Source organism: Lagenorhynchus albirostris, chromosome 9, assembly GCF_949774975.1.
Source record: "Lagenorhynchus albirostris chromosome 9, mLagAlb1.1, whole genome shotgun sequence".
NCBI lineage: Eukaryota > Metazoa > Chordata > Mammalia > Artiodactyla > Delphinidae > Lagenorhynchus > Lagenorhynchus albirostris.
Window position 1 is genome coordinate 50,492,465 of NC_083103.1, and position 20,969 is coordinate 50,513,433.

Genomic DNA, 20,969 nt, shown 5'->3' on the forward strand with positions numbered 1-20,969 from the left:
TGGTGGTGTGATGAATTGGGAGATTGGGATTGACATATATATACTAATATGTATAAAATATATAATAAGAACCTGCTGTATAAAAAAATAAAATTCTAAAATTAAAAAAAAATCCTCAAATTTCCTGAAAGTAAAAAAAGATTTTGATAGTCATTGTTTAATTTTTTTTAAGCAATAATAAAGATGATGTGAAACTAAAAAAAAAAAAAAAGGAATGATGTAGATCTATGTAGTCTGATATGGAAAGTTCTGCAAGACATTGAAAATATAGTTACATAAAGAAGCAAATGTGGAACAGCGTGTAAATGCTACATGTGTGTTTATAGTCTCGTATATATATAAATATTTCTGAAAGGATACACACTAAATTGTTCATGGTGATACTTCTAGAGAAGGAGACTGGGACATTGGTGTGTATCAGCAATAATGATGCGTTCACACCGATTTTTCTCTTCCAGGGAACAGGGGAGACTACATTTTCCAGCCTTCCTAGTAGATGTGATCTCACCAACGAGGAGGTGGGCAGAAGAATGTGTCACTTCAGGTCCAAGGCAATTAAGTATCAGTGTGAATGTTCTCCCCCACCCCCCACCCCTAACCTCTCTCCCATCCGAACAGTTGGGATCAAAGAACTCTGAGATGATGGAGATGCTGGGAGGAAGCAGCTTGGATCTGAGTCACTGTTGAAGGAGAATAGTACACCACATGGTCTACCCCACACTGGAATGTGAGGGAGACATACATTTTTGTGTTTTAAGCCACTGAGATTTGAAGGTTTATTTGGTACCACATATAGTGGATTAAAGATGGCCAGAAATTCTTTGACGCTCCTTTCACTGAAAGCTGGGGTCTCTGTCCTTGAATCTGGCCTGGACTGGGACTGCTTCGGCCAGTAGAATGCAGAGAAAGTGATGCTGTGTAAGCTTCTGGGGTCAAGGCTTAAAAGACCAGTAGCTTTCTTGCTGTCTGTTGGAATGCTTGTTTTGGGATGCATCCTCTCAGAATCTAGCCACTGTGCTCTAAGAAACCTAAGTTATGTGGTGGGGCCACATGTAGGGCTTTCGTTTTCAGGTTTTCAGCTCGAATCCACCTTCCAGCCAACAGCCAGCATCTCCTGCTGGCTAAATAAGTGAGCCATTATTAGCGACCAACCCGGCTGAGTCTTCATATGATTCCAGTCCTAGTTGTGACTACGACCATGTAAGAGACTCAAAGCAAGAATCATCTGAGCTCAGGCAACACTCAGAATCATGAGAGCTATTAAGAAATAGTTGTATTAAGTAATAGATAACCAAAAGACCACTGAATAGCCTGTCCTATGCTAACCAATATGAAGGTGTGAAGAGGCTCACTCTTATACTATTTGAATTTTTGGCTACGGGCATGTGATTTATTTTTCAGTTAAAAATGGTTACAATTTTGAATTCAAAACTTCTAAGTACTGAGTAATGAGAGCTGTTTATGTGTGTGTGTGTGTGTGTGTATATATATATATATTTTAATTTTATTTTTGGTTGCATTGGGTCTTCATTGCAGTGTGCGGGCTTCTCATTGAGGTGGCTTGTCTTGCTGCAGAGCATGGGCTCTAGGCACGCGGGCTTCAGTAGTTGTGGCTCGCGGGCTCCAGAGCGCAGGCTCAGTTGTTGTGGCGCATGGGCTTAGTTGCTCCATGGCACATGGGCTTAGTTGCTCCGCGGCGCATGGGTTTAGTTGCTCCACGGCACATGGGATCTTCCCGGACCAGGGCTCAAACCTGTGTCCCCTGCATTGGCAGGCGGATTCCTAACCACTGCGCTACCAGGGAAGTCCCAACTTTTCATATTCTAAAGAAAAAAAAATAAATATTTTTAGCCAAAATCAAATACTTCTTTATCATATACTATCGAAAAATGACAAAATTATTTTAAATTTCCTAGGAGTGTTTTGTGAGTCAGAAAAGGGTTAGGAAACCCTCACCCCAATATGACTCTCCAACTGAGAGAAATAACGCCTCTGTGCCTCACAGCAATAACATACCCTTCAATGTGCACAACCTAAGCTCCTATGATGGTGTCCCCAGGCACCTGCAAGTCAGTCAGTCCTAAAGGGAATTTATCACTGTTGTCAACTGGCCCTGAGCCTCCAGTGGGTACCATGCCCTTCTCCTGGGCACACCTTCTAGTTAATGTTAACACCCACCACCCACTCCTTCAATAGACAGGCTAGGCTTGGGCTGGGGCTGAGGTCAGAGAAGGCTTAACTCAGTGCAGGTGCAACAAAGTTTTTCTGGAGGAGGTGACCTATGAATAGGAGCCAGGCCCACTAGAGGGAAAGATGTTCCAAACAGCAGACATAGCATGTGCAAAGGAAATGAGGGTCAAAGACAGTGGCACAGGGGGTACTGAGCTCAACTCATTGTGGTTTCAGAGCAGAGCAGGGTACACTCTCCTGCGGTGTCACTGGCATTTACAGCTTTCCAAGACCTGTGACCCATCCCCATCTGCATTTCAACAAACCTGTCACCTCCATGGCTTGTATGGCTCCAGCGAATCTCTCCTTTCATTCTTCACACCATCCTGTCTGCAGAGCTCTGCACAGGGGTCTTGCTGGAGGCAGTTTTGTCACAGTTCCCTGCAAACCCACGATTCACTGTCAAGTGTACCTGTAAGAGATGCTGCTGCTCTTCCAGAGGCCGCCCAAATAGAGTGATCGGTTGAGCCCTGAGTCAGGGTTGCTGATACTGGGTTGCAGGCCAGCTCAGCCATCCACTCCTGTGCAATCTCAGGCAAGCCTTTTCTCCCCTCTAGGCCAGGGGTTTGCTGGATGAAATCAGCTGCACTCCTTCACTCTCAAGGTCCTAAATTTTCTGCGACGAACTGGACCCTAAAACCTTGCTCCCCACAAGGGCAGTTCTGCCTCCCGTCCTTCCAGGCTCGAATCTGCTGGAAGTTTTTATGCCCTCAAACCTCTGCATTTGTTTTTCCAGCTGCCTGGAATCCGTTTCTCTCTCCTCCTGGCCAACGCCTATTGCCTCCCTTACGACCCAACTCAGTGCCATCACCTCCGCAAAGCAGGGCCTCCTCCCTTCAGTCCCTTCCTCTTCCGTGCTTTCTTATCTCGCTGTCATACATTGTCTGCCTTGTGTCTGTGTCGCCTCCCCTCACCGATCTTGAAGGCCTCGAGGGCAGGGTCCGGGTGTGTGTGGGGGGGGTCTCCAGGTGCCCGGTTTAGAGAGCCGCCTGGTCCAGAGTGTCTGTTACTGTTGACTTCAGTCGGGGCGCGGTGGGGTTAAGGAACACAGGCTCCGGAGGCCCCGCCTGCGGAGCGCGCCAACAGGCGAGGGGGAAGCCGCCCCGGAGGCTCCGACCTCGCTCCTCGCTCTCTGCCCCGACAGCGATAGGAGACCCCACTCATGTGAGAGTTTTTGTGGGATCCGGGTGGTCTAGAGCCTGGGGCGGTTCCCCCCCACATTTTCGTTCCGTTCTCCCCCCCAAGACCACTCTTAGTACAATCCGGGGATTCCCCGCCGCTGCCCGCCCCCTGACGTCACGGAGTCCCCTTGGAGCCCCGCCCCTGCCCGGCCGCGCCTCCTTGGGCGGGGGGAGCGCGCGGTGCAAGGGGGAGAGGGCGGCCATGGCGGGGCCCAGCGACCCCGGAGTCCCCGCCGCCCGCTGGAAACGCCACATCATGCGGCAGCTTCGACAGCGAGACCGAACGCAAAAGGCCCTCTTCCTGGAGCTGGTGCCGGCCTGTGAGTGCAGTGCGTCCCGGGGCCGTCGAGGGGATAGGGCTCCGGCGCGGGGAAGCATTTGTCTGGCCCCTCCGTCTGTGACCGAAGTGCCCCGACGCCTTTTCGCCTCCGAAGCCTGGGGCTTGCTGGACTCGCTGTCTCTTACGCGCTATCTCCGACTAGCCAGCGTTCCTGCCCTTTCCCGTCCAGGCTCTGCTCAGAGCCCCCTCCGGGACGGAGCTCCCTCCTAGTGCCCCCGCTATTGCTCGCCCCTCTGGGCCTGGCTCTGCCTTCCACCGGCTGGGCTTCCTGTGCACGGCTTCATAAGCGAATGTTGGATTTTTAGGGTCTTTTAGACTTACCCTTCTTGGGCCGTACCCGGGGTAGAGCCTGGTCAGTCCATTTGGTCCTCATAAGCACAGTGAAAGATCTCGGGGCTGTCCAGAGCAGCTACTTTTAAACTCTGAATCTCTAGGGAGGCAGTTCAGAATCTGAGGCTCTGCCACTGATAGGTGATCCTGGCTCAGGTTTTTGGAACATCTCTGTGCCCAACCAACCCCAGCCTGAGGGAGAAGCAGGGGGATTCAGGCTGCGGAGGGAGGTGGCTGAGCCTGGGGAAGTCAGATTCTCATAGTGTTTCTGCGGAGCTGGTCAGGAAGGGGTATGGCAGTTCAAGCCAGGATGAACAGGTGTGCACCTGTGTGTAGCACCTCTGGTCATCTGAGATTGTATGTTTGGGGGTTAAAAGTCTAATCACAGTCCCTCCAGCTCCGTCACTGGTCCTAATCTTGGCTGCTGCTTAACCATCTCCCCCCAGCCCCACAACTGAATTTGTTGCTCTTGTCCTGGGAGATTTCTTTGCAGCCTTCTGGGCTGCAGGTCCTCTCCGTTCAGGTATATGAGGCCAGCCCCCTGCCTCTAGGCAGCCTCACTTCTCCACTGCTCTGATGGACAATGGAACAGTCCAATTTGAGGGAGTCACCCCCATCCCCTGGGAGCTGCAAATCTGTGGGACTGGAGTGATCCTGGAGGGCTGAACTCAGAGACACTGGAAGTCCAGTCTTCTCTGTGGTCTTCGGCAGGTCATACCCCTAAGCCTCCTATTTCTCACTCATAAACTGGACAAAATGGCATCTTCTTTAGATTTGCTGGGGGTGAGGGTGGGGCAGAGCAATTCCCTGAGGGTTGGGGTGGGGTTTTGTGTGAGAACAAGGCCAGCAACCTAGGTGACCGACCTAGGTGACCTAGGTGACTGGTAGCGGACAGGAATAGGGAAAGGAGCTGAGGAGTTAGGCCTAGGCTTACCATGTCTACCCTACCTGGACCTGGTGAGAAAAGAGGAAGTGACCATGGTGGGGGTGGAGAGGCTGTATTCCAGGGTCTGTAGCAGAAACTACCAAACTCAAGGACTTTCTGTTCTGGCCTTGGGGAAGCCTTACACCAACACTGGGGAAGTCAGGGTTGTTTTTTAGCCCAGAAAGAGCCCCTGGAAGGGAAGTATCTTGCCAAAGACCACAGGCTAGTGGAGCTCAGTTTGTTTCATTGCTCTTTGGGGACAGGCCCCGCCCTGGGTATCAACCCCTGGCCCCTTCCTTCCCTTGAGAACCTCAGCAGGCAGTACCCAGCCATCTCCTTCCCCTGCAGTGGTCGTCCTTCTGTGTCCCTGGGAGAGCAAGTCTTCTCCTGGGAGGGCCTGGGGGCTATGCTCTTAGAGGGTGTGCAAGGGCTGGAGGTCCTGATGGAGCTGCACAGACACCCCTCAGGCAAGGGCAGAGCCCAGCCTGCCAGTAGCTCCCCATTCTGCATCCCTCGGCTCCTGCAGCCCTCCCAGCCAGAGAGGTAACTTGTATGCCTAGAGTCTCCTGGAAAGTCTGTCTGTGCTCCAGGCTCACCTTTTTGCACCCACAGATAACCGTCTCCTAGAGAAAGCAGAGCTGCTGGCCCAGTTCTCAGAGAAGCTGCAGCCAGAGCCCACCGATGTCACTCGGGCTCTCCACCAGGGCGGCTGGTGAGTGTTTGTATTTGTGGTCACAATGGCCTTCCTGTGCCTGGGCCCTGCCCCCAGTGGCTATGTGGGGTTCATTCTCTCCCAGGCACCTCATTGGCCCTTGGCTGCTGCCCAGGGGAGGGGGAGGCAGGCTCTCCAGCCTTCCCCCCGGCCAGCTGCTCAGAATGTCCGTGTCTCTGCATTTGTCCTCCCACACCCACACACCTCTGTCTTTTTCTGTTTGCCACCTGATGCCTACAGAAAGGGCACAATGCCACCTATTCCAAAGAGGGAGCGAAGATGAGAACCAGGAATGGGTTGGGGCTCAGAGTTGGGAGGTGCTTCTTGAGGGGGGGTCCTGGCCTGGGAACTCCAGGCCTGGGGGAATCCAAGAGCAGACGTTCCCGGGCAGCTCTAGTTTCTGGAGACTTGCTCTTTCCTCTACTGACTTTCTGGCTCCCACCTTCCTCAGGAAAAAGTTCACGGCTCTGGTTTCAGACTGTTCGTGTGTATCCTCTGGCTGAATGGAGGGACAATGAACACCGCTCTCTGATTGGTTGACAGGGAGGAGGAGTCAGGGCCTGACTCAGACGGAGTCCCATCACCAGCAGCTCTGAGGGTGAAGTGGCAAGAGGAAGAGGAGGGGCTCCGGCTGCTGTGTGGAGAGGTAGGCTGGGCAGGGGGCTGAGAGAGAATGGGGTGGGCTCAGGATCCAGGACTCTGGGGCTGGGACATGTCATCCAAGGGAGTCAGCAAGTGAGGGAGATTCCAAAGTCCAGTGCCTTAAGCCAGACAGGGGTCAGAGTGCTCTCTAGCTTGGCCCTGGCAGCCCAGGATGAAGTGGGCTCCAACAGCAGCGGGAGGAAGTGCAGTGAGAGCTCAGGGAGGGGTGTGTGAGGGATGCAGGAAACAGGCAGCCTCTGTTCCCCCTTCTGGATGGTCCAGCCTGCTCTGCTCACCACTTGCCCTGCAAACCTCAGGGCCCAGTACCAGCTGACACTCAATACACATTTGCAGACCAAAAGTAAGGTGGTCCATCTCCATGGCAGGGTGTGCTAGCTCCACCTGCCACTGCTTCCCCCCGCCCCTGCCCCATGGTGTCTCTTGGCTTCTGGTTCACCACACTCTCCTGGTTTTCCTCTCACTTATGTAGCTGTTGCTTCTGAACTTCCTTCTCTGGCTACTTTCCCTCCTTTTTAACCCCCTCCCTTCAGATGTGGGTGTTCTTTGGAGCTTGGGTGGGTTAACTGACTCCCAAGGACTTTCTGTTTGCTAACTCCCAGACCCATCTCTAGCTCAGCCTTCTCTTATGAGCTCCAGACTCTCTTGCTCAGCTGCTTTTTGGACTTCACGCCTAAAATCAGACTAACCATCGCCCCTGTGATTATATGGCCAACACCACGTTGAGAACGCTGGGCTAAGCGTTAACTTCAGCTAATCCTTCGCAACTTTATATTTCAGAGGAAACGAAAGCTTAGAGAGCTGGAGCCAGGATTTGAACTCTCTCCCGCACAAATCCCCTTTCTGTGATCTCCATTCATTCTTTCAACAAATATTTATTGACAGTCACTATATCCAAGGCATAGGCAATGCAGCAGTAAACAGGACCTGACCCCATGGAGCTTCCAGTCCACTGGAGGAGGCTGAGGGGCCAGTAAGCACCTACCTAGTTACCACATGCCAAGTCCCTTGCTCAACTAATGTGTATTTGGGGCTATGAACCTAGTGGTAGCCTCTCCCTGAGAGCCCCTGTTGTAGTTGCAACTCTACATTTGAGAGGTGATTCTCAAAATCTGAGCCCCCTTCTGGGCTGTGAGAACCCCGAGAACTGGGATGCCTTTGGTTTGCCTCCATTGTATCCCTGGGGCCTGTCTCCACAGTCCATGCTAATGAATATTTGTAGACTAGGTGATAAATGAGATAGATCATCCCCCCCTCCACTGGTAGTCACCAGGCTGGAAACCCAGGGACACCTCTAACCCCTAGCAGTCCTCCATCCTGAGCTAGTCACCAGCTCAAGGATCCTGCCTCCAAATCCATCAACTTCCATTTTTTGTGCCCTGTCTGCCTGGTCCAAGTTACTCTCATTCCTTGGTGGACCACTCCTCTTTTGGCACCCCCATCCATTCTCCATTCTGTACTCAGAGTGATTTTTTTTTTTTTTTTTTTTTTTTGCTGTACGCGGGCCTCTCACTGTTGTGGCCTCTCCCGTTGCAGAGCACAGGCTCCGGACGCGCAGGCTCAGCGGCCATGGCTCACGGGCCCAGCCGCTCCGCGGCATGTGGGATCTTCCCGGACCGGGGCACGAACCCGTATCCCCTGCGTCCACTGCGCCACCAGGGAAGCCCAGAAGCCCAGAGTGATATATTTTAATAATAAAAATGATCTCCAGGGCTTCCCTGGTGGCGCAGTGGTTGAGAGTCCGCCTGCCGATGCAGGGGATATGGGTTCGTGCCCCGGTCCGGGAAGATCCCACATGCCGCGGAGCGGCTGGGCCCGTGAGCCATGGCCGCTGAGCCTGCGCGTCCGGAGCCTGTGCTCCGCAACGGGAGAGGCCACAACAGTGAGAGGCCCGCGTACCGCAATAAATAAATAAATAAATAAATAAATAAAATAAAAATGATCTCCATTAAAAGAAAGACAAGTAATATACAAATACATGCTTGTTGTGAACATTTCAAGAGAACAGAAGCCCATAGAGTAAAAAAGTGGAAGCCCCTTTCACCACCTCTCCCCATGATCAGTTTGGTACATATTTTCCAAAGCTCCTTAGCCTGGCTCCCAAGTTGAGTCCTCCGGCCTCAGTGTTGCATTTCCTGCCACTCTCTTGTCCCTGAGCTCATGGTTCCCTTTGTCTGGGGTGCTTCCACGCACCCCTCGCCCTCAGCATTCCCTCCTCATCATGTCCTTAGAGACAAACCACTCAGTTCCCATTGGATATGCCAAGGGATGGGGAGGGGCTTTTTCTTTAATTCTTAGTACTGTTTCACATATCACAACAAGCATGTATTATTGTTGTTTTAACTTTTTATTTAAATAATTATAGATCCACAGGAAGTTGCAAAGACCGTACAGAGAGGTCCTGTGCACCCTTTACCCAATATCCCCCATTGGTTATATCTTATGTAACTATAGTACACACAACCAGGAAATTGATATTGGTATGAAGTGTATATAGTTCTTTGTCATTTTGTCACCTGTGCAGATTTGCATGCCCATCAGGATACAGCACTATTTCATCACCACAAAGATCTCCCTCTTGCTACCCTGTTTTAGTCACAACTCGCCCCTCTCCTCCAATCATCCCTAACTCCTAACCACTAATCTGTTTTCCATCTCTATTATTTGGATTTTGAAAAGCATCAAAAAACTACTGAATGCCAAAACATCAGTGAAAGTATATGACAGGTGAGGAAGTAGAAGTGATGATCAGATTGTTTAATGGTGGAAGGAATTATAAATGTTATAAACTGGGCCAACCCCGGCCCACTCACACCAGGAGTCAGTGCAGGTGGACACCAACCTTGCTCCTCAGCCCATCTCTTGCCAGGCCCATGTGAGAAAGAACACAGGGACAGGTCAGCAGCAAGAGCCCCCAGCCTTGGTTATTTCATATTCCTCTTGCCACAGTGGTGGGAACTGCTTTGCTTAGCATCTGCCTCTCCCACTGACCCCTCAGTTCTGTGGTTTCCCCAGCTCTTGGCTCTCGGATGAAGGACTGTTCAGTGGGGCGGGGGACAGATGAGATGACGCTCACCCCCACTCTGGGGCTGGGGGCAGCTCTGGTATTCAGTCTGGGCCTGGCGCTCCCACAGTCCATTCCTGTTAGCCTGTGTGCCTCTGCTCAGAGCTCCTTCTTGCTCTCTGGGATCTATGCTTGGGTAGGCCAGGGCTTGGAGAGGTGGGGAAAAGAACACACATCCCTTGAACCCTTCCTATACCCCAGCGCTTTACTTGGAGCATGTTAGGTGGCCTGGGTTCAGATCTCAGTTCTGCTGTGTGACTTTGGGCAAGACACTGAACCTCTCTGTGTCAATGTCCTCATGTGTAAAATGGGGGAGAATGGCAGTTCCTACTGGATTAAAAGAGTTAATACTGTAGAGTGCTCGGAATAAGACCTAGCACACTTAAGTGCTATAGAACCAATCATCATTATTTGAGATACTGTTCCTTATAGTAATTCCGTGTTACCCAGTGAGGTAAGCACAACCATTCCCACTGGACAGGTAAAGAAACAGAGCTGGTTTAGAGCGGTTAAATGACTACCCCGGGTCACAGAGAATATAAGTGGCACTGCCAGAATTGAAACTCGGGTGTTAGGCTTCAGAGCCTAAGGCCCTTCCGTTGATCCCTGAAACAGCAGCGCATTCCTGTGCTTGGTGCAACGCCTGTCTGCGCCTCAGCTTTCTCTTGAGCTAGGGGGCGGGTGAGAGGAGAGGCAGACCCCGTCCTACTAGCCTCTCGGCCAGAGAGGGGCTGCAGGCCCTGCCCAGAGGCACCCATGCCTACCTGTCCGGCCCCTCCGCCGCTGCAGATGGCCTACCAGGTGGTGGAGAAGAGCGCAGCCCTGGGCACCCTGGAGTCACAGCTGGGTGAGCGGCAAAGCAGGTGAGGCGCGGGCGGTGCGAGAGGGGTCCCCCCCCCGCGCACCTTGGGGAGGCTTGGGGTCATCACTGCCAGGGGGAGGGGACAGGGTCACCCCGCGGGTCTCCGGAAGGGCCTGACAGCTTTCCCCACATCCTCAAACGCCCCCCAGGCCTGTGGCTGGTCGCAGAGGCCAGGAACTGCAGGACTGCGAAGGCTTGGTCGGAGACGTGGCTTAGCCGGCCGGCTGGCCGCGTGGCCAGGGGCAAGTTTGTCCCAGCTCCAAGACTGGTTCCCCAGGGCGGTGATGGAGGTTCTCCGCGTTCTCCAGGTTGGCAGCTCTGGAGGCCCGCGTGGCGCAGCTGCAGGAGGCGCGGGAGAAGGAGGAGGGACAGGTGGATGCGCGGCGCGCGCTGAACGCGGCACAGCGGGCGGCCTATGAGGCGCTGCGCGTGCACGTCGGGCACCAGGAGGCGGCTCTGCGCAGGCTCGAGGAGGAGGCACGCGACCTGCTGGATCGGCTGGTGCGGCGCAAGGCGCGCGCCGCAGCCGAGCGCAACCTGCGCAACGAGCGCCGCGAGAGGTGAGAGCGCTGGGCCCGCCCTTCGGGGACGTGAGCGGCGGCGTGGCCTGCCGGGGCGGGGCCGACCCCGCCTTCTGGGCACGGGAGCGACCCGACTCTCAGGAGGTTTTTCTATCCCAGGGCCAAGCAGGCGCGGGTGTCCCAGGAGCTGAAGAAGGCAGCCAAGCGGACAGTGAGCATAAGCGAGTAAGAATGAGGATGCGCCTGAGACCTGCCTGCCGAGGCTCTGCCGCGGGCTCTGCCCCGTGGCCTCTGCAGTGCCCTGCCCCGGGGCCGCTACAGTTCTACCCCGCCCCCACCTGCCTACGGCCGCCGGTGCACCTTACTGCAAGTGTGCACAGCCGCGGTGCCGAGGCCCCCAGGCAGAACGAGCCCAGGACACGTGCAGACACGTGTGGTCGTAGGAGCCAGCACCTGTGCCCGCCACACATGCGTCCACAGGGACACCCTCATCTCTGGGTCTGCACATCCTCACTGTGGCGCGGAGGGGCTGGCCTGGTCCCTTAGCCATTCTGAGCTTAATTCTCTCCCCCAGGAGCCCAGACACATTAGGCGATGGGATCAGAGAGGAAGCAGACACTCTGGCTCTGGCAGCTGAGCCAGCGTTCCTGGAGAGTGAGGCTGGTGAGAAATGGAAGAGGCCCTTCAGGTGAGCACTGTCCCACAGCTCTGAGCTGGGTCCCATCCCAGAGTCTTCCTCTAGGACCTTGGGCCAGCTCTTGGGTTGAGAGGGGTCTTGAGAAGAGACTGGGGTACACTTGGACCCCAGGACAGATCTGACCTCCAGTGCCTGGAGCCACTTAGGGTCAGTGCCACCTCTGGGACCCCAACCTCTGTCCTCACCCCCTTTTTCTCCTTCCCAGGACCAGAGCTCTGGGGGTGGGATGTCAGGCTGGTGAAAGGGTGTGACCAGGAGGGAACCTGTTGGCAAGGTCCAGGGTTCAGCTGTCACAGGCATGTGTGTGCATACACAGGGACATCAGAGCATATGTGTGTACAAGCTTAGGTAAGCATACCTGAATGCCTGTGAAGTATGTGTAGATGGGAGCTCATATGGGTGGGACCTGATTGAGGCTTCAGTCCTTGGATGCCCCGCACCCCCAGTCTGCCCCGTCTGTCTTGATTTGCCTGGCATTGAGACTGCCCTCCCCGCATTCCCCAGCCTGTAAGTTCTCCTCCAGTCCTTTCATTTTTTTTAATTTTTAAAAAATTTTAAAATATTTATTTTTGGCTGCATTGGGTCTTCGTTGCTGTGCGCGGGTTTTCTCTAGTTGCGGCGAGTGGGGGCTACTCTTCGTTGTGGTGCGTGGGCTTCTCATTGCGGTGGCTTCTCTTGTTGCGGAGCACAGGCTCCAGGCGCGCGGGCTTCAGTAGTTGTGGCACGCAGGCTCAGTAGTTGTGGCTCACGAGCTCTAGAGCGCAGGCTCGGTAGTTGTGGCACATGGGCTTAGTTGCTCTGCGGCATGTGGGATCTTCCCAGACCAGGGCTTGAACCCGTGTCCCCTGCATTGGCAGGCGGATTCTTAACCACTGCACCACCAGGGAAGCCCCTGGAGCCCTCTCTTGCAGGTCGCTGGTGTCCAGGCCTCAGGGTAGTGAAGGAACCCTGGGGAGGGGCATGAGATGCAGTCCCCAAAGCCTTAGCCCTGGTGGGCCAGGTCATCTCAGGACACATGATCTCCTGGGTATTTTTGGGATCTAGGTTTCCCAGCCCCCTGCTCCCAGCCTTGTGCTTTCTCAGCCTGGGGGCACCTTCACCCCCTTCCATAGGCCCCAGCTCAGCCTCCCATGAAATTTTGTTGGGGGGCACTTGGGTGATGAGGCAGGTCTTAACCATCATGGTGAAACTGGGAGACTTCATTCCAAATCCCTCCCTTCCTCCATCTTCCTGGGACGACTCTGGGTCATCGTGCTCTCCTGGCCTTGGAGGAGCAAAGTTCTTGTCCAGGCTCAAGAGTGTAGGGATGAATGACTGCTGTCTGCACAGCCACCGGCCAGTCCCTTAGCACATCTCTCTCGATTCTGCCCCAGGTCTGCCTCCGCCACCTCCCTGACGTTGTCCCGCTGTGTGGATGTGGTGAAGGGGCTTCTGGAGTAAGTGTGTGTGTGCACCGACATGTGTGTGAAGGTGCTGGGCCCCTTGGATGCGTGTGTCAGGCTCCTGGAGCCCAGGCTTGGGCTGTGTATGTGTCTCAGTGTGTCCTTCCGTACGTTGCCCAGCACTCTGTGTGTGAGTCTCTGCTGAGTCCCAGAGGCAGGAGCTGGGTGCATGGCCTCATTCCCAGCCCCTGCCTGGCTATCTTCCAGGCTCTGGCCCTCATCCTGGGTCGTCACAGGGGACCAAAAGCTCCAGCCTGAGGCCAGAAAGGAGCTACTACTCATTTGGGAAATGGAGGTTCAGAAATGTCAGGGATTTGTTCAGGGTCACAGTGCCAAGCAGTGGCCAGGCCAGGACTGAAACCCTGCTCCGAGGTTTCTCTGCATCCACCAACAACCCTGCCCTGCCTCTGCGCCTGTCTTGGTGCCCCTACTGTCTCCACATTGACTCCCGGGTCAGAGGCTGGTGGGGACCGTGCCTGCTGCACCTCCTGGCCATGTTCTGCTGCCTTCCGTGTCTGCTTCCTGTTGTTGCTGCTTCAGGAGAGCTCGAGGCTCCCGTGTCAGAGGCCTTGCTGAATGCCCTCCTGACCCCCTCCTGCAGTTTCAAGAAGAGGAGAGGCCACTCAGTTGGGGGAGCCCCTGAGCAGCGATACCAGAGCATCCCTGTGTGCGTGGCCGCCCGACTTCCTACCCGAGCTCAGGATGTGCTGGTAAGGAGGAGCTGGGCCAAGTGCATGGGGTACGATATGGGAGTGCAGGTCCCAGGAGTGGTCCAAGGAGGCTGGGGAAGCAAGGATGGGCCCCTCACTGGGAGCAGGAGTTTTCCTCCCACAGCTTGTGGTGGGAGCCCTTCGGCATTTTATAATGAGGGAGAGACAGGAGGCCGGGAGACCAGGAGGCCAGGTAGTGGAGTATTGGGAACATGGCGGGAGGCTGCTGCAGGGGTCCAGTCAGAGGTGATGAGCCCTGGTGGGGCTGAGTTTGAAACTCAGTGTTCGAACAGAGACCTGATGTGTGCAAGAATGCGTGACAGAGAGCTGTGAGCGTGAGCAAAGAGGTGTGTGTGGCGAGGACCAGGGGCACTGACCTCCCCTTTTCTCCACAGGATGCCCACCTCTCCGAGGTCAATGCTGTTCGTTTTGGCCCCAGTAGCAGCCTCCTGGCCACTGGAGGGGCTGACCGCCTCATCCTCCTCTGGAATGTCGTGGGAGGTGAGGGTCCCTGCCCACAGGCCAGCCTCACCTTCAGCTTGCTCCTTGGTGGGAAGGGTCTTGAGTCTTTGCGTTTCCTCACCTGGGACATTCTTGTGGGCAGCAGCAAGAGTTCTGGGCTCACTGCTCCTAAGAAGGGCAGAGCCTCCCACTTCCTGAAGTCGAGGCCTGCGGGGTGGGGAGGGCTGAGCTCAGATGGTCCCTGTTGGGGTGGTGGAGGCACCATGTCACGAGGTTCTACAGGGACAGGCCCTTGAGGAGCAGGTCCCTTGGGCCCCCCCACCAGGCCACCTCTTCTAGTGCCACTGAGCCCTCAGAACTCAGTCGTGGGGCAGATGTTAGCTATCTACTCTGTGTTCTGTAGCGGGGGGTGTACTGGGGAGCGAGAGCTGGCTCCCAGAGGCTTCCTGGAGGAGGTGAGTCTCCAGCTGGCCTGGCTCTGGCTTGCCGTGTGACCTAGGGACAGTCCCTTCTCTCTGGTCTTTTCCAGACATCCGCGAGATGACCTGCAGCCCCCCGGGGCCCTCTGCTGGCAGTTCAGGAAGGTGCAGCCTCCAGCTAGACCCCACCCCCCACCCCCCAACCCTGGCCGCTCCCCCAAGAACAGGCCCAGCACTTCTGTCCTCTAATTTAGGAGAGATTCATCTTCCCACTCACAGTCCAGGCTCCTCTGTTTCGTGAGATTAGTGACTTCACTTGTCCCTTCTCCTGGTCCCCCCAGGGCGCCTGGAGGCCAACCAGACCCTTGAAGGAGCTGGCGGCAGCATCACCAGTGTGGACTTTGACCCCTCGGTGAGAGGACCTGGGGGGCATAGGATGTCCCTCCCCCAGTTTCCACACTGGGCAGGTGGGGGCTTTGGGGCCTGAGGGAACATCACGGGTATCCTAGAGCTCCTACACAATCCTCCTCCCTGGGCCTCGATTCTCCCCTGCCTACCTGGGTGACCTGGGCTGGGGGAAGCTCTGAGGCAGCCCTGACCCTAGCTCTCTGGCCTGCAGTTGCCTCTGGCCAGGCCCAGGTTCAGGACCTATCCTTTCCCCTCTTGTCTCCCCAGGGCTCCCAGGTACTGGCAGCTACTTACAATAAGGCCGCCCAGCTTTGGAAGGTTGGGGAGGCACAGTCCAAGGTAAGGCCTGACTGGGGAGGCAGCCTGGGGGTCAGGGGTCATGCCTTGGGCCTGGAGGGGTTTGTTATGGGGTCTTGGCCATACCCTTGATGCATATCTGGGATGGTGGCAGGAGACACTATCTGGACACACAGACAAGGTGACGGCTGCCAAATTCAAGCTAACGATGCATCAGGCGGTGACCGGGAGCCGGGACCGGACAGTGAAGGAGTGGGACCTCGGCCGAGCCTACTGTGAGGCCCAACCCTCCCCTTTCCCAAGGGCCAGGACCCTGCCAGGCTATGGGGGACCTCAGCCTGCTCTCTGGGAGTGGCTTCAAGATTTACAGGCATTTGGGATGAAACCTCCCAAGGCCCCTCTTCTGTCCCCCCATCGATGATGCTTTCCCTGGTTTCTAGGTGACCTCAGGCTTTGGGCTGGGAAACAGGGGACCTGGGTTATAGTTTTGGGAGGACATCTTACCTCTGGGGCTTCTGGGCCTCAGCTTCTCCATACATCCAGTGGGTTGGCTCCTGATAACCCTTCTCTGAGGCTGGGGCTCTACTCCTTGGTCCCTAGGTTCCAGGACTATCAATGTCCTTTCCTACTGTAACGATGTGGTGTGTGGGGACCATGTCATCATTAGTGGTCACAATGACCAGAAGATCCGGTTCTGGGACAGCAGGTGATAGGCGCGGGCTGTGGGTGGTGGAGGTGGGGGCGGGGCTCCTGTATTCTCTTCCTTTTTCTAGCCATGGAGCTGCTGAGGGTACCTTGGGGAAGCGAGGCTCTGGTGGCCTCTGCTGGGCTCGGCCCCTTGAAGGCTCAGCTGCCCTTGGAGACCTGTCTCCTTCTTATTGGCCCTCGGTCCAACCAAGGGACCCTGCCTGGGTCTTGCCAACCAAGATGGAGAATCTCTATTTTTCCATATAATCACCACTTTTTAGTCAAAAGGAACAAAAGTTATATTGTTTTCTGAGCCTAAGAGCCCAGCATTAGGCTTGAATGGTTTATAAAAGCCAGTGCTGGAACCAGTGCCAGAGCCAGTGCCAGGCCTGCCTCAGGCTGCTTCTTACTCATCTGCAGAGATTGCCTTTTGAAACCCTTTGCACTCTCTTGCACATATTTAAAGACAGACTTGCATTGCTTCCCCGCCCCCACCCCCAAGACTTATTTTAGTGACCCAAGGGTTTAGTAAGTTCCTGATGGAAGGGGCTGGCTGCAGGGGGAGGTTAGTCGTCAGCCTTGGCCTTAGTGGCCTGAGACCAGGGGGGCCTCTGGACTTCGTTAGTCTGTCAGGAGCACCTCGTCAGGGTGGCTGCTGCTCATCCTCGCCTTTGTCCCTGCTCCTCAGGGGACCCCGCTGCACCCAGGTCATCCCTGTGCAGGGCCGGGTCACCTCCCTGAGCCTCAGCCACGACCAGCTGCATCTGCTCAGCTGTTCCCGAGACGACACGCTCAAGGTCATCGACCTGCGTGTCAGCAACGTCCGCCAGGTGTTCAGGTACCTGCTTTGTGCCCACTGATCCTGTGGCTTTGGCTGTGGCAGCTGGGCCTTGTCCCCTGTAAAAGGCCCGTCAGCGGGGGGCCCTCCCTGGAGGCCCCTCTGGATCAGGGCCTGGTGAGGTGGCCAAGCCCTTGCCGGAGAGAGGAAGCTCCGTAAGTTCCTGGCTGAGTCACCTCCATTCTGACCCGACCCTGTCTGTTCTCAGGGCTGATGGCTTCAGGTGCGGTTCTGACTGGACCAAAGCTGTGTTCAGGTGTGTCCATGAGAGCACAGCACCCATGCCTGAGTGTGTCCCATCTGTCTGTGTCTGTGTCCTTACCTCTAATCTCCTCTCTCTGGCTGTGCTGTGGCCCCTGCAGCCCAGACAGAAGCTACGCACTGGCAGGTTCCTGGGATGGAGCTCTTTACATCTGGGATGTAGACACTGGGAAACTGGAGAGTAGCCTTCGGGGACCCCATTGGTGAGCACGGCCACTGCCCACCCACCTGCCCACCCCAGCCCCAGTACCCCACCCCCGGCCCTGCCCCAGTCCTGCTAAGCTGATTCCAGGTCCTGACATGCTGGGCATCCTGGAACCCCCAGCCCTTGTCCCGTACCTTCCATTCCCTGCCCCCCCACCTGAGCCCTTCATAGTTCACAAGGTGTCTTCCCATGTGCACTTGGGTCTGCTCTCACCACAGCCCTCTGAGCCCATTTTACAGGTGAGGAGATGGGCTCGGAGAGGGCTTCAAAATGCCCAGGTCCAGTAATGAGGGGCAGAGCCCAGCAGTGGACGCCCCCTGAAGCCTGCCTCTCCCTCTCCTCAGCGCTGCCGTCAATGCCGTGGCCTGGTGCTACTCTGGGAGCCACGTGGTGAGCGTGGACCAAGCCAGGAAGGTTGTGCTCTGGCACTAGTGCCACGACTCCCCTGCCTGAGCTGGAGCTCTAGTCCAAAGCCTGAAGCTGGAGGACAGCTTCCCACTGCCCCAGAGGCTCCAGGGCCAGTAGGGGTGCAGGGATGGGGGTGGCATTTAGTGGGTAAGAAGGCCTGGCAGGACCTGGCCTGTTTGTTTAAAAACAAAGTGTGGGTTGGGGGGGATTACTGTATTGTTTATCTCTGGCAAAAGTGGAAAAAAATTACATTTAAACTGGCGTCTGCTTGCCTCTTTGCAGCATTCAGGGAACAGGGAAGCCTTTGGGTGGAGGCTCAGGGAGACCCAGGCTGGGCTCCCTTTCCTCCCCCCCGCACAGAGCTGGGCAGAGCTGGCCCGCCTTCTGTGCTGACAGCATGAAGAAAGGCCCAGAGGCAGCAAAGGACAGTGGCTTTTGGAGCAGTGGAAATTTCATCCTCGGTCTAAGCTGGTCCTGGTCCTTGGGCCCTTCTGTTTCAGACACCCAGAGTAGACCGAGGCTGAGGAGGGGCCATGTGAATTCTGAGGAGGGAGCAGGGGAGACAGCCGAGAGGGGCCCTGTGGAAAGGATCCTGAAAAACCAGAGTGATGTCAAGTACTCGGTACAACAGGCCTGCCTTTAGACCGGGGCCGCATTCTTGCCCCAGAGGCAGACCCCTTGTGTGGCGGGGAGGACATCCGTGGGCTGGGCCTGGGCCTCGCTTACATCAGCATCAGATTTAAGCCACACAACAAGCATCTGGAGTACATGGCAGACCCAATAGGGTGGAACCTGGCCACTCCCATTCCCTTCCCCAACCTGGGGCGTGGAGGAGGGTCAGTGGGACGGCCATTGCCAGTCACCAGGTGTTGAAGGGGACTTCTGTCCCTGAGTGATAGGGGCTGACCTCTGGGGGTCCGCGCAGTTGAGATTCAAGGCTTTACTCTAGAACTCTCAGCCTCCTTTATTACCTTACAGTGTCTCTCCTGAGTCCCAGCGTTTTGCAGACTATTTCCAGGATGGGCAGGAGAGAGCTAAGAGCCAGGACTCTGCAGCTAGACTGTCTGGGTTTGAATCTCTGCTCTGCTATTTAGTAGCAGAATGATTCTGAGCAAGTTACTTAATGTCTTTGTGCCATAGTTTCCTCCTGTGTAAAATGGGAAAATAGCAGTATCTACCTCAAAGACTGTTGGAAGGACTCGATGCATCAGTATTTGTAAAGTTCCTGGCACGTGACAAAGGCTGTTTAGGTGTTGGCTGAATACCCAAATCTACACTCTGCTGATCCCAGCTCACTCACTGCCCTCGGCCCAGCTGTCCCCTGAGCTATGGGTGACATACCCAGCTGCCTCCTAGGCATCATCTATCCCTGTCATAAGCGTCTCTTCCCCTCACACCCCACTTCTTGGGCACCAAGGCGTGGGGCTGTTGCGTCTAACTCTCCTTTCCATTCCTGCTGCCACTGCAGGCCACCTTGTCCTCGACCTGCTGTCTCCACCTAGTTCCCTCCTTGCCATGGCCAGAGTGACTTTCTAAGGTGTTGTGGTCATACGTCCAACCCTTTGAAGTTCTGCACTGCCTGCAGAGAAACTCCTTACCCTCAGGATGTGGCCTGCTGGCCTCAGCTGCATCTTCACTTTGTTGCTACTCTGAATGTGTCTTGCATGTGATTTTCTCTCTGCCCAGAATGTTCTTCCCTCCCAACTCCTAATTCAAATTTGTCCTTCAGGATCCCTGAGCCTCTCCTGACCTGCCAGGCTGGCTAGGAGCCTCCTCCATCTCTGTGCCCCACCCCCACCCCCGTTTGTGTCTGCCTCCCTCCATCTCAGTCAGGAAGCTCTTGGAAGAGGCCAGGATGGGAGCAAAGTATTCCCTGGGATCAGGCCTCAGCCAGAGAAAGCCTCAGGGAATGTTCATAAGTGACTAAATTCTCTTATTTGAGGACTCAGCAAGTCTAACAGTCAAAGACTCTAGGAGTCCAGGATCTTTTGAATCTAAGACTGCTGAAGGTCTGGCCCTCATGCCCTGGCTCCCAGCGGCCACCAGGAGTCACCAGCTGCCTAGGTCTGCCAAGGCCATTCTCCCGCCTCCTGGGATTCACGGCCAGAAAGACCAAAGCTTCCAGTAGCCACCGTTACTGAGCTGCGTCAGGCCCTGTGCCTTCTATCCAGTATCTTGTTCCTCCCAACCACCTTGTGATGTAGGTGTCTCTTTCACAGATGAGAAAATTGAGGCTCAGAGAGGGTGAGTGATATGAGATCATCACAGCTGGCACAGCAGGATTGTGACTCTTGTCATACTTTTTTTTTTTTTTTAAACAAAATGTCAGCAAATCTGCGCTCCCAGTTAGGCAGAGCTGCAGGGCACTACCCGCTGTGCTCCAGCAGTGTGCCCACTGCCTCCATCGGGTAGGTGATTCTAGCTTTCTGTCTAAACTAAATCCCTCCCTGCTTCTCTTTTTCCATTCTGGCCCTGGGTGCCTAGGCCTGAGCCTGGGGGGCGGTTAGTGTCCTTTGAACTGAGGGACATGCAGGGCCGCAGGAGGGAGGTGAACTTGAATCCTGGGAGGCTGTTAAACCAGCTACATCATCTGGGGCAAGTACCTCACAGGACTGCAGTGAATTCAGACTGCTTAGAGAATGCAGAAAAGGAGCTCAGGAAATTATATGACTCAACTCCTGGGACTGACCCCTTTACTCCCCTTAAGCCTTCCTTTCTTCATGGGGCAGCTCTGCTAGCACATGCCTGCCTCACTTCAGGGAGCACATGCACACCTTAACTTACATGGAGGGAATGCTTCCTGGAGGAGCAAGTCTGGAAGGCCAGAGACAGGCTGGGCATTACAGGGAATGAGGCAAGTGTGGGGAAAAGGGTTGGCAAAGGCCAAGCAGGGGAAGAGCTCAGAGGGGTGCCAGCTGGGAAGGCTGCACCTCTAGTCTTTGCAGTCCCGGGCAGCAGAGGGGGCAGGGATAGAACCCTGTGCTTAAAACCACTCTGATATGGGGACATGTGTATGCATATGGCTGATTCGCTTTGTTGTGCAACAGAAACTAACAGGTATTGTGGAGCAATTATACTCCAACAAAGATGTATTTAAAAAAAAAACGCTCTGAGCTTCCGGTTCTCTCCAGGTTTTCAATAGTTGCTACTCAGGTGTTCAGTACACAGGGGCTGCCTGCCTGAGTTTTTTCCCTAATGTCAAAAGTGTCACCCTTGCTGTGCATATGGACTGAGGGCCAGAGAGGGACCAGGGTCACACAGCAGAGCAGGGATAAGAATCCAGGCCCCCGATTCCCTCTTTTCTAAAAACT

At 55.1% G+C, this 20,969-nt stretch overlaps 1 protein-coding gene and 1 long non-coding RNA gene across 4 annotated transcripts; one reads left to right on the forward strand and one right to left on the reverse strand.

The window, feature by feature from the left end:
• Positions 1-1,400: 1,400 nt before the first annotated feature.
• On the reverse strand, positions 1,401-3,252 carry LOC132526105 (uncharacterized). Its single transcript, XR_009542455.1, has 3 exons — positions 3,144-3,252; positions 2,496-2,641; positions 1,401-1,823 (listed from the first exon to the last, which is right to left on the reverse strand). It is a non-coding gene; the product is annotated as an uncharacterized LOC132526105 (long non-coding RNA).
• A 335-nt stretch (positions 3,253-3,587) lies between these two features.
• Positions 3,588-20,751, forward strand: ATG16L2 (autophagy related 16 like 2). Of its 3 annotated transcripts, XM_060159938.1 has the most exons (18): positions 3,588-3,730; positions 5,618-5,717; positions 6,261-6,363; positions 10,231-10,304; positions 10,612-10,863; positions 10,984-11,049; positions 11,399-11,512; positions 12,895-12,957; positions 13,565-13,673; positions 14,069-14,174; positions 14,896-14,966; positions 15,230-15,301; positions 15,414-15,534; positions 15,860-15,965; positions 16,635-16,784; positions 16,993-17,040; positions 17,147-17,248; positions 17,595-20,751. In XM_060159938.1, exons 1-18 carry the CDS (start codon positions 3,613-3,615, stop codon positions 17,680-17,682), a joined length of 1,863 nt encoding a protein of 620 aa, XP_060015921.1. In that variant the 5' UTR covers positions 3,588-3,612; the 3' UTR covers positions 17,683-20,751. The 3 variants fall into 3 exon arrangements, with proteins under 3 accessions (XP_060015921.1, XP_060015923.1, XP_060015924.1); XM_060159940.1 differs by lacking the exon at positions 12,895-12,957 and having other exon boundaries at positions 17,595-18,157; XM_060159941.1 differs by lacking the exon at positions 10,984-11,049 and having other exon boundaries at positions 17,595-18,157.
• Positions 20,752-20,969: the final 218 nt, after the last annotated feature.

Excerpts from the sequence above, each read along its gene's own strand:
- ATG16L2 (XM_060159938.1), top strand. The coding sequence starts at position 3,613 with ATGGCGGGGCCCAGCGACCCCGGAGTCCCCGCCGCCCGCTGGAAACGC. Across the intron at positions 10,305-10,611 it reads CTGGGTGAGCGGCAAAGCAG|GTTGGCAGCTCTGGAGGCCC; the intron begins GTGAGGCGCGGG and ends CGCGTTCTCCAG. Across the intron at positions 13,674-14,068 it reads CCCGAGCTCAGGATGTGCTG|GATGCCCACCTCTCCGAGGT; the intron begins GTAAGGAGGAGC and ends TTTTCTCCACAG.